Source organism: Triticum dicoccoides, chromosome 6B, assembly GCF_002162155.2.
Source record: "Triticum dicoccoides isolate Atlit2015 ecotype Zavitan chromosome 6B, WEW_v2.0, whole genome shotgun sequence".
NCBI lineage: Eukaryota > Viridiplantae > Streptophyta > Magnoliopsida > Poales > Poaceae > Triticum > Triticum dicoccoides.
Genome location: NC_041391.1, coordinates 575,786,092 through 575,797,896, shown reverse-complemented (window position 1 = coordinate 575,797,896; position 11,805 = coordinate 575,786,092). Strand labels below are relative to the sequence as shown.

At 39.5% G+C, this 11,805-nt stretch overlaps 1 protein-coding gene across 1 annotated transcript; it reads right to left on the bottom strand.

Annotated features, from left to right (window-relative positions):
* Nucleotides 1-346: 346 nt before the first annotated feature.
* On the bottom strand, nt 347-2,052 carry LOC119324100 (probable peroxygenase 5). Its single transcript, XM_037597843.1, has 5 exons — nt 1,862-2,052; nt 1,661-1,768; nt 1,448-1,533; nt 702-922; nt 347-621 (listed from the first exon to the last, which is right to left on the bottom strand). Exons 1-5 carry the CDS (start codon nt 1,944-1,946, stop codon nt 486-488), a joined length of 636 nt encoding a protein of 211 aa, XP_037453740.1. The 5' UTR covers nt 1,947-2,052; the 3' UTR covers nt 347-485.
* Between the last annotated feature and the right edge of the window lie 9,753 nt (nt 2,053-11,805).

Here is an 11,805-nt window from a genome sequence, read left to right as displayed (position 1 = left end):
GCGCGAATCGGCGCTCGCAGCGCTGTATAGGAGCTCCCAAAAATTGGGTCGACCTAAAATACCCATCAGGCCAACGATGCCATTCACTATTCTTTATATGGGCCGACCCATGGCCTTTCAAATTGGCCTTGGGGCCACAGGGGCCGGGTCCAAGGCCGGGTCAGCCCGTTCCCATCCTGACATGATGCAACGCAATGCAATAAACTGGGCAACTAGGCCTCTCGCTCTAGACCAATCGAGCTTATAGTACGCTGAAAAAAGACCAGCTGTCCTTAGGAAAAAACGTTCATTGCACGAGGATCTTAGGAGAAAACGCCGGATCAGAAGCAGCAACGGCCATGCCAAATGGAACAGTAAATTATATTTGCACTAACAGATTTCAATTTTAATTGTACAGGGACAGCTCATGCTCAACAAACAAGACCCCAATAACACGGGGTACAAATTTCATCTCGAAAAGAAGTACGAATACAAATCACGCTCGGTTAATTTCCAGCCTTCTTCGCCAGCTTAGCGAAGAGGCTACCATCATAGACGGTGCGCACGGTGTCCTTCTGAAGGAAGCCGTCCTTGTCCTTGGCGAGGCTGTAGAGCATGCCCCACTCCGCCTTCGACGCCGCCCTGCAACCGCCGGCGGAGTTAGCACGGCGACACCTCGACCGTCGGCATGAATAAGATTTACAGCAGAGATAAATTATTACCATCCTTTGAAGTCACCCTCCTTCCTGTTGGCAGTGCGCATCGCATCCAGCTCGTCCTCGTTCAGGGCGTTCGGCTTGACCATGGCGTACTTGGTGAATATCTCGTTGAACTTGGCCGGAACAAACCTTCCTTGAGCATCGTACGAACCGCTGTCGCTCCCGTGGATCCCCTTCTGGATGTTCGCTATGTAGATGTCAAACCGCGATGTCGTAGCATTTTCCTGCATGTTATGTCTGTATCAGGTACTGTATCCACGGGTTCTGTACTCGTATCGGAGTAGGGTACACAGTTGCAGGTGCACACAAAAGGACGTGTTGGATAAGTGTGCTGCTGGCGTCTGAAGCGTAAAGCGTTTGTTTAGGCCGCCAACCTTGCCATATATGCACCAAACTAACTGACTTTGAGATTGGAGCCGGCAGCACGCCGAACAAAAATGACATTGTAAACTTGTAACCGTCGCTTACTCGTTTGTGCCAGCAGGAGAAAGGGATGACGCCATTTACTCTGATTAACATCTAGCATGCTTGGTGATTCGACCTTGATCATAGTAGTGTGTTCTTATATCTGAAGAATGCATTCTCGGTTAAGCTGGTGCACTATACTACTAGCGCTGCACACGAACTACCAAGTACTAACAACCCTGATGATATTTGACATGGATTAAGCGCCCAAGGGAACATGGAAACGGCATGTGATTGTGTACGCGTGTTGGGCAGTTGAAACGAAAGAAAGAGCATGGCCGTACAGGTCTGGTCTTGGGTCCGATGGCTCCGTTGATCAGGGTCGCGCTGGCCGTCGCCTCGAGAACTCCGAGACCGATGGCACGAAGCCCTGCATGCATGCACACAAAGGCCAAAATTAGAAGCCTGCGACGACGGCCAGCCGTCGATGCAAAAAAGAACCGAAACCGATAAACGAGGGGGCGGAGAAGATGCGTGACCGATGGTCGTTTCCTCACCTTGCTCGGTTTCGGAGAAGGTGACGATGCCGTCGTTGTCGGTGTCGAAGAACGCCACGTGCTTCTCCAGGTCCGTCGTCCAGGCCGGAGCCGCCGCCGCCTGGCTCCCTGTCAGAATCGAACCGAATATGTTAACAACTCAAACAGAAATGGGCAATACATAAAAAATGATCGTGCCCCGGCCGGAAACCGTCGACTTACAGGAGGACACGGCGAGCAGAAGCAGGAGAGGCGCGGCCGCCGCCGCGGGCAGAGATGACATCCGACGCTGGCCGGTGGCGCCCATCGTGTTAGGGCAGGCGATTCCTCCTCGCTCTCTCTCGACCCTTTCTCTCTCTCTCTCTCGCGAGCTGACTCCCGATCTATCTTTATCTTTCCCCTGATCGAGGCTGCGTCTGCGTGCCTCTTTGCCTCGACGTGCGGCCCTATTTATAGGACGGCCTGCGCCCCGGGTAGGCGTGTGGCGGCCTCGCCATCACAGGCGGCCTGGGGAGACCTCACGCGAATTCATTACAGCACAGAAACGTGGACCGCTGCCTGCAACAGAACGACAGACAAGCTTTGGGAATCCAGCACGATCGATCCCCAAACGGCTGGTGCGAAATCGCCAGATACGCTGCAAGTAAATGCGCGGGTGTAAATTTGGAGGAGAAATAAATATCCACCAAAAATTCAGATTGCGCACAGGCTGTGAGTGCTGATTTTTTATAATTTTTAGGGAAGGCTGTGAATGCTGATTAATGGAGAATATTTTTGTACTAGTATTTGTCGAGCACTGAAACATGCAAAACGGGAAATGCACATTTAACGTTAGATATTTTCCATGCATGGGCCGAACAGATACTTCTAACCAGTTTAACAAGGTCCACTACGACAAGACGGGCTCATTGCCACTAATAATCCAGCATTCACAGAGATGGCCGGCCCAAGTCAAGCGGACCGTACAGTTCCGCGAAATCACTAGTTGAGGAGTACTCGCTGCAAAGATCACTTCAACTTTTTCAGGTTGTGACAAGTCATGCACTGCATATGTGTCACTTGTCGCAACCTGAAATTTTTTCCTTTTTCGTAAATCTGTTTATTCAAAACGTTTTATCTCTTAAACCGTGCATTCAAATCTTGAATCACGTCGAGATATTCAAAACTAGATCCTATGTTGATAGGTTTTGACGAAAAAAAGTTCACAAAAAAACCGAACCGGGAGCACAGGTTTTTTCCCTTTCAGAAAGAGGCACGCCAGTGCCTCTCACGAAATCACAACCGTGCCTCTCGCGGAAGCAAAACCGTGACTCTCGCAGAAGGAAAAAAACGCATTTTTTCGTTTCCGAGGAGGCACGGCCGTGACTCTCACGAAAGCACAATCGTGACTCTCGTGAAAGAAAAGAACAAAAAACGTGTTTTTTCCGTTTTCGAGAGGCACGACTGTGACTCTCGCGAAAGCACAAATGTGACTCTCGCGGTAGCAAAACCGTGACTCTCGCGAAAGGAAAAAACAGAAAACGCATTTTTCTTCGTTTCCGAGAGGCACAACTGTGACTCTCGCTAAAGCAAAACCATGTCTCTCGCGAAAGCAAAACCGTGACTCTCGCGAAAGGAGAAAAAAACAGAAAAACATGTTTTTTTTCGTTTCGGAGAGGCACTGCCATGACTCTCGCGAAAGCAAAACAGTGCCTCTTGCGGAAGCAAAACCGTGACTCTCGCGAAAGGAAAAAAAAGAAAACGCATTTTTGGCGTTAAAAATTTTTTTTCCTGATTTTTTTATCGAAAAGTTAAGGAAGACCGGTGGAAAACCAAAACTTCGAAAAAACAAAAAATATAGCTAAAAAGCCGAAAACACGTGCAGAAAAATAAAAAAACAAAATCCGAAGGAAGCGCCCAGAGCGCGACATGTGGCAAATGGCTGAGAGCACGCCAAGTGGCGCTGATCATTGCGAGGCACCCGAAGGAGCGTTAACTAGTTGCTCTCACAGTTCGGCCGGTTTTCTTGGAACCCTCGCTCAAGGGAGAGCGAGATGGGTCGGCCTAGACACGAGCTTTTTCAAAAAAATATTCCCATTCAAATAATTTATTCGAGATTTTTCAAAAAAATGTTTGTGTTTTAAAAAAGGAATTTAAACAAAAATCCAGTCTTTCAAAATTTTCCAAATTCAGGAAATATTCAGCAGCTTCATAAATGTTCATTTTTTAGAAAATTTGTTAAACATTTTGAAACATTATTCATGATTCTCAAATTTTGATCACATATTCAAACTTTGTTTCCAATTTTCAAAATGTGTTCACATTTTTCAAAACAAATGTAAATTCCAAAAGAAATCAGGGTTTCGCACAAGATCTTCAGAATTTTAAGAGAATGTTTCAAATTTCAAGAAATTTTCTAAAAATATATACAGATATGCGGCTGCAATTAGTTCTAAAAAATAATTTGAGGCAAAGACAGTTCTAAAATGTGCACCCAGCCTACTAGAAACTAACACACACCAACTCTGGTGGCTAGCTACCTGCGTTCACCAGCGGGTGTGGTCGCAAGTTTGATTCCTAGCTAGTATACACTCCTTTTTTTTGTGTATTTTTACACCGCTTGCCTACGGTGCCATCTAATGGGCCGGCCAACTCGGGCTACGACACCTATGGGTGGTTTTCTTCTTTTCTTAGGACGTGTTTTTTCGCTGGAAAAAACTTACTTTCTACAGGCTGATCGCGCGCGCCCGTCCATCGGCTCTGTGGCCGTTTGATAGTGTGTTGATCAAACGGCCGACAGTGTCCCCGCGTCCGCTGAAGCTGCGTCTGTTTTCCTGCAACTCATTTGTTGTTTCAAGTCAGTCATTCCTGCAACTAGGTAACAGTAGGAGGGTTTCAGGGCTCGTCTGGAAGTCGCGTTTGTTTTCCTGCAACTCACATGTTGTTTCAAGACAGTCATTCCTGCAACTGGGTAACAATAGGGGGTTTCAGAGCTTGTCTGGATTAGAGAGCGAGCGGCTGGATTTGGGAGCCGGCGGACGGGCGCGGCGGCGCTAGGCGTTGGGCCACCAGGCCTTATCCACCGCGGTGGCGACGACGACTTGCTCAGGGTCGGCGGTGGCCGATGACGACTCAAGCAGGTACGATTCAAAGATCGACAGTTTCTGTAACAAAGATCTTGTTTCAGAAATAAAAAATGATTTGGTGGTGAAGTTTTTTTTCAGCAACAAGATCTAGTTTTAGAAAGTTTCTGCAGCTAAGTTATATTTTTTGCAACATGGGTCTTGCTTCAGAAACATAACCCCGGTTGAAGAAAGCGTTGGAGGAGCACACGATGTTAGAGTGTACGAGGCCAAGCATTGCAACACAACACATGTTTCAAAAACATAGCTTCAGTTGAAGAAATCGTCAAAGGAGTGCTCAGCATGGGAGCTCGTCGCCGTCATGCTGGAGTAGAGGCCGCGACTGTTCTCAAAGCAGGCCCCCTCGGTCAGCTCGATTTGCGTCAGATCCAACCATGGTGCGTGATAGTGTTGCAGAAACTTCAATTTAGTTCCTGCATGCCGACGACGGACTGATTCTGTGGTGGGTCGGCGGCGGCGCCGCTCAGGGCGCAACTCTGTCAAGGCTGGGGGCAATAGTGTTGTTTCCGCAACAGAGCGTTTGTCGTGGAAAATAAAGAGAAGGCATGCGGGGCGCGGACACTAAATCGGATGTTTATCAGTTCGGGCATCCAACGACCGTCGAGGCGACGGATAAAATCAAAACATCGGCTGGTGGACGCGTAGCGTCTTCTCTTTTTTCTATTCTCTTTTATGTTTTCTTCATAAGGTTTCTTTCGGGTTTCTCTTTTTTTTTTCCTTTTTGGCATGTGGTTTTGTTCTTTCCTTCTATTTTCCCTTTCTAAAAGTTCTGAATATATTTTAGATTCAACGATATTTTTGAAAATCCATGGACATTTGAAAAAGGATTTTTTATATAAAAAGGTTCAACAATATTTTTATATTTTTGTGGAACTTTTAAAATTCGAAATATTTTTCTACCCATTGTGTGTTCAATTTAATGCATGGCGTTAGAGTTGCCTTAATACCAGTAGCCTGTTTTTTCAAAGCCTGGTGGCTAGAGCTACCGATATTTCTTAATAGTGCTACGATGTTTTTCTCAAGTTTGAGTGTGTTTTTCATGGGACGGCCGCGGCTTCTTGCGTGGTAGGTGGGCCACGGCTCACTAGATTTACCTGGTTGTCACATTTGTCTCCTCGTGTACTAGGTTCGCTCGGTGGACCGTTTGACTATTGACTATTGAAAACAACTTTGGACCTCATTTTTTTGTAACTTTGAAACATAGTTCAGATATTTGAAAAGGTTCTTAAATTGAAGAAGAAGTTCTTGAATTTTAAAATCTCATGGTTTTGGGAAAAGTTCACAAAATATAAAAAATCAAAATATTTTTTTAAGTTTGCCATTTTCTAAAAGTTTGCGAAATTAAAAAATGTTTACATATTTCAAAGAAGTTAAAACAATTTTTAAAAATCAGGAATTTGAAAAAGAACCACAAATTTAAATAAACGTTTTTGAATTTGAAAAAAGACAACAGATTTTATAAAAGGCTAGCGATTTAAAAAATGAATTTGCAAAGTTCGTGCATTTGAATAAAATGAAAAATAAACCAGAAAAATGACAAAACCCGATGGCGCACAAAACCCGAAAAAACCAAAGGGATCCTTTTAGAAAGTTCCCAAAAAGGATGGTGGGATTGTGCGGCTCGTTAGATATCAAGCTGAATCACGCATAAGTGCCAACTACCAACAGGCCCTTAAATGGCGCGTGAAGCGGTATATAGGAATTGGCATAAAAGAAGGAACCTCCATCTCGCTTATAATGAGTTCACGGAAAATCCTATCTGCCGCATTCAGCGGCAGATTGTCGCCGCTTCGCACAGAGCGAGGGATCAGCGAGCGAAATGGGCCAGCCCAGTTATCGGTAAAGAACGCGCTACAGTACAGGCCGGTTTTATGAATGTTCTAGGAGGTTCCAGTCGGTTTTTTCTGGTTTTAGGAAGGTTCTAGAAGGTAATGGAAGGTTCCTGGACAGGTTTTATGTCTTTTTCTTTTCTATCCTTCTTTCGTTTTTTCTTTTTCTTTCCTTTTTTATTTTCTTTGTTTCGTTTTTTATTTTCTTTCATTTTTACTTTTCTTTTTCAACATATCTTCCGAATTTTTAAAAAACGTTCACATTTTAGAAGTTTTGTTCCTTTTTTTCTAAAATGTTCCAATTTTGAAACTTTACTCTGAAATTCCCAAAAAGTAGAATTCTATTATTTATTTTTTACTTTACAAAAATGTTCGAAAATTCAGAAAAAGTGTAGAACTTCAAATTTAAAAGATGTTTGCGTTTAAATTTTTGTTCACAGATTCAAAAAATGTTTGCGAGTTTCAAATGATGTTCCCACTTTCAAAATTTGTTCATAAATTCAAATAGTCTTCATGTTTTCAAAATTTGTTCTCAAAATAGCAAATTGCTCCAAGTATCTCAAAAAATGTTCGCCTTTGAATTTTTGTTCACAAATTTGAAAAAAGTTCAGGAATTTCACTTTCGAAATATGGTCACGAATAAAAAAAAACATGTTTTCATGAATTCATGAACATTTCAGGTACTTTTCGAAAATGTTCGCATTTTGATAAATTTGTAATTGATTTTAAAAAAACATTGCTTTGTTAATTTTTGTTCTTGTTTTGTCAAAAAATGTTCGCATTTTCAAATTTTTTTTTGTCATTTAAAAAAATGTTCAGATTTGTGAATTTTGTGCTTTTTTCTAAAATGTTCAAAATTTGAAATTTTGTTCAGAAATTCCCAGAAAGGAGAATTCTAATATTTGTTTTCTTAATTTACTAAAATGTTCGAAAATTCGAAAAAATATTGAATTTGAATTTTAAAAATGTTTGCATTTTAATTTTTGTTCACATATTCAGAAAATGTTTGCGAGTTTCAAAATATGTTCCGAGTTCCAAAATTTGTTTACAAATTAAACTAGTGTTCATGTTTGCAAAATTTGTTCGTAAAATAATGAATTGTTCCAAGGATCTCAAAAGATGTTCGCCTTTGAATATTTGTTCAAATCTGAAAAATGTGCGAGAATTTCATTTTCGAAATATGTTCACGTATAAAAAAAAACCCTGTTTTCATGAATTCAGAAACATTTCAGGGAATTTCAAAAAATGTACGCATTTTGATAAATTTGTAATTGATTTCAAAAAAATTGCTTTGTTAATTTATGTTCTTGTTTTGTTAAAAAATGTTCGCATTTTCAAAAATTTGTTGATCATTTAAAAAAATTATTCTCCCTTTGAAAAATTTTGTTTAAAAAAATGCTTGGGTTCCACAAGACGTTCGACTTTTTATAAATTTGATCAGAAATTAGAATTTTTTTGTGTTTATTTTTTTACCTTTTTCGAAAATAAAATCATTTTTGTGGGTTATAGTTCATATACACGGTGCACCATTTTAGACACTTAGTCAAAGTAATAATGTTGGCTAGCGACGCTGTTCACTAGAAAGAGGACCTCAGTTTGATCCCTCACACAGAGTTGTGTTGCCGGGTGTTTAAGTTATCCGCTGTGGTTTACTTCTTTTAGTGTCGCGTTGCTAATTTGACAGTAGAATCTACTTGTCGCAGTGGCTAGCACCGTGCGCATACAACTTAGCAGTCTCGTGCTCGAATCCCATTGCTCGCGCTTTCCTTTTTTCTTTTTTTTTTTCACGTCGCTAATGCGCCACCCCGTGCACTGGAAATGGGCCAGCCCAGATTAGTAGCCATATGCGAAACGCCAGCTCTTTGCCGCATCGAGCGGCGCATAGGAGATCCCTTCACTTTGAGTTCACCATATCGCCTTAAAGCTTTTCCTCCACGAGTAGATATACTGGGCCAGCCCATTTTCATCTTATTTTTCGTTCTCTCAGGTTTAGTTCGATCTAGATGTTCAATGGTGGTTGTCTTCGCTCTGATTTTCCTTCGTTTTTCCGTTCATTTCTCTGGTTTCATTTTATCTCTCCAATGGTTTTTCTTAGGTCTTTTTTGCCTCTCTTTGTTTTTCACCGCTTTCATCGTTTCTTTCTCGGTTTACATTGTTTTTTTCTTCATTTTCCTTCAACTTTTTTATTTATTTTTTCCGTTTTCTTTTATTTTTCTTTGCACTGGTTTATCTCTGATTTCTTGTTTCCTTGTCTATATTTTTCAATTTCTTTTGTTTCTTCCTTGGGTTTTCTTTTTCGCACTATTTTTCTCCAGTTTTCTTGTTCCCTTTTCCATCTTTTCGGTTTCATGTTGTTTCTTCCTTTGTTTTCCTTTTTTTGCACTGTTTTTTCCGGTTTCTTCTGTCCTTTTTCCTCTTTTGTTTTCTTCGTTTCTTTCTTTATTTTTCTTTTCTTTTCTTTAACACGTGTTTAAATTTTTGTATATGTCACTAAATTCTTTTTATTACATGTTTACTATTTTTAAATACAAGATTAAGCTTTTTAAATAAATATTTCAATGTCTATTTTTTATACACATTGTACATTGTGTGTGTGTGTGTGTGCACAAATATAGGGCGCGGAGGACCTACACCCGAATATTGATAACATTTGAATATTGGAATTCGAAATATTGGTAAGGTATTATATATAATACGGACGGGGTAGGCCCATACCCAAAAAACATTGCCGGCCATGGAATGCATGCACGCACAAAGGAGCACAAGAGTATAGCTGGAGATTTACGCCAAAAAGAGCCAAGACTACTAAAGAATGGCTCCAATGCGCACACAACAAGGCACGCAAAGTGTGTTAGCTTGTATAACTTTGCTTGCAAGCATGGGTTGTTTTTTATACCCAGCCATGTCATAGCAATATTTTACAATGCAACGAGAAGCCGGTAGTTCTCTGTTTAGCCTTCGCGGCGTCTATTGAGAAGCCCGGGAAGACAGTAGGAATTTATCCCATAAATTCGCAATATAAACATCAAATGAAAGAACTTAGCTGTTTCTAAAGCAACATAGTGATAAATACGGAGAGTACCGAGTAGGATTAATGTAGCTATTGCATACCATTAAGCCGCCTCTTTGGTTTCGCCAACCCGTAAAAGATCCAACATAAACACATAAAATATAATAATTAATAAATTAAGTTAATTTCAAATTCACTAAATTAAATCAATATTAATATTTAAAAAATGAAATTTTTAATTAACTTATATTTCATACTAATTAATTTTGTACTTTTCATATTAATATATTAGTTAATATATTTGTGTGTTGGTATCTCAGCCAGCGTTTTAATCATCAAAAGACTAAAGTATTTAAACTTAGAGGTTAGTTCAGGTAAAGTTATTTCTACTAAAATAAAATATTAGCATACGGTGCAGAATAAATCCTTCTGAAGAACATACGTGACATACTTCTCACAGCCAACATAATTTAATTGTTGATCTCATCCATAACTTTTATATATCTTGGGGGGAAAGGTAAGATAATTTAGACCAAAAATTTGAAAATCTACTAAGAGAACATCAAAAGTTAGCAGAAAAATATGCAGGTTTGAATAATAAAATTGATCTAGTTCTACAAAAATTAGAAGAATCGAAAGAAAGAAATCTTACGGATTGTAGAATAATGATTATATTAAAGAATAGGTTTTATCCATAGGAAAGAATCTAGGTTTGTAAGAAATCTTACAGTTTCCTGATAGTATGAATGTTATCATATCTTCTACCTTATTCCCTATATCATATTGGTTTTGCATATATATCTGAACTATTAATTCTTTGCACACACTAATTATATTTGGCCAATCTACAGGGTCATGGGCTCCTAAATTTAGTACTGCACCATCATTCCTAGAATTTTGGAACTGCATGACTCTTTCAAAGCCTCTTCTTTTAGAACCCATATATGTATATTGTCCAGGGATATATGTAGGATGATAATCATCTTTTTCAGGAGGCCATTTCCCCACCTGATCAAGTAGGTCTCTCTCTTTCTCCTTCTCTCTTTACATAAGTCTAGCCATATCCTCTTCTTCTTTTATTATTCCCTAAATCTACTTCCATAGCTTCCATCGCATTTCCTGAAGTATGTAGACTTTCGTCATCTAACGAGTTTATAAAGTCAGCATTTTGCTCTGAATCAATGTAATTTCCATCTTCATATTCATCACATGGTTCTTCTTCCTCACAACTTTCTAACAATAGCTTACTACTGATATCTCATTGCTCTTCTTCACTTATGGCTTTCTCCTTGTGACTCTCAGTTTTGTTTTTATTGTTCATATTTTCTTTTGGTTTTACATTATCCTTTGGCACCACTAGGTTACTAATGGCCGATTTTTATCCTTTATTAATCTTTTTAACCTTGCACTCTCTTATAAAGAATAGTCCTCTTTCTCTTATTTTAGGCCAATCTGATGTCATTGAATTATTGTATTCCCAGTTTATACATTTTAATTTTTCTTCCCAATGATTTAATTCATCTTCTAAATCGGCCTTTTCCATGCATTCTTTTACGCCTTTATTCTTCCTATCACTACTCTCTATTTCTGACATAAAATATTTTATATCGTCTAAGGTCGCGGATTTATAGTTCATGAATCTAATGCTACTACTTTCTTCACTATTTTGATAGCTTATATTTTTTTTGGCTGCTTCAACTCTTTCTTCTGTATTAGTTCGTTTATATTCCATTCCTCTCCTGCACTCTCTCTTCAGAGCTGATTTTAAGAGGGCTTATAAATTTTATGCCTTTAGATTGCATGCTTTCTATTACATCATTAATGTTTACTTTGTATCTGGAACTGTTTTTATTAGTGAGTCTTCCTATGAATTCAATGCTTACTAACAAATTAGTTCCTTTAAAATCTTCATATCCTTTGGTTTGGAAACCAAAGCTCATTTTTCAAAAAGCTCTTTTACAATCATCATTATAGCTGGAGCTACATATGTTATTAATCTATTTTCATTCATGTCTCCTTCCATAAAGCCTAGAGATGCTTTATCTACTGATTTCCATCTTTTATCTAGTAATGTAATTAGTACCTTCGTTCCTAATTTCTTTCTTGTCATTCCTTTGACTCCTATAATATACATGCTCTGGTGAATATATTTATAACCTGAATATTTTAGTTCATTCTCAATATTTTTTCTAACACTCCTTAAAT

Bases quoted from the DNA above. Each gene is read 5' to 3' on its own strand.
- LOC119324100 (XM_037597843.1), bottom strand. From the start codon at position 1,946: ATGGGCGCCACCGGCCAGCGTCGGATGTCATCTCTGCCCGCGGCGGCG. The intron at 1,769-1,861 runs GTAAGTCGACGG...CGATTCTGACAG, and splicing joins TCTGCTCGCCGTGTCCTCCT to GGAGCCAGGCGGCGGCGGCT. The intron at 622-701 runs GTAATAATTTAT...CGGCGGTTGCAG, and splicing joins GAGGGTGACTTCAAAGGATG to GGCGGCGTCGAAGGCGGAGT.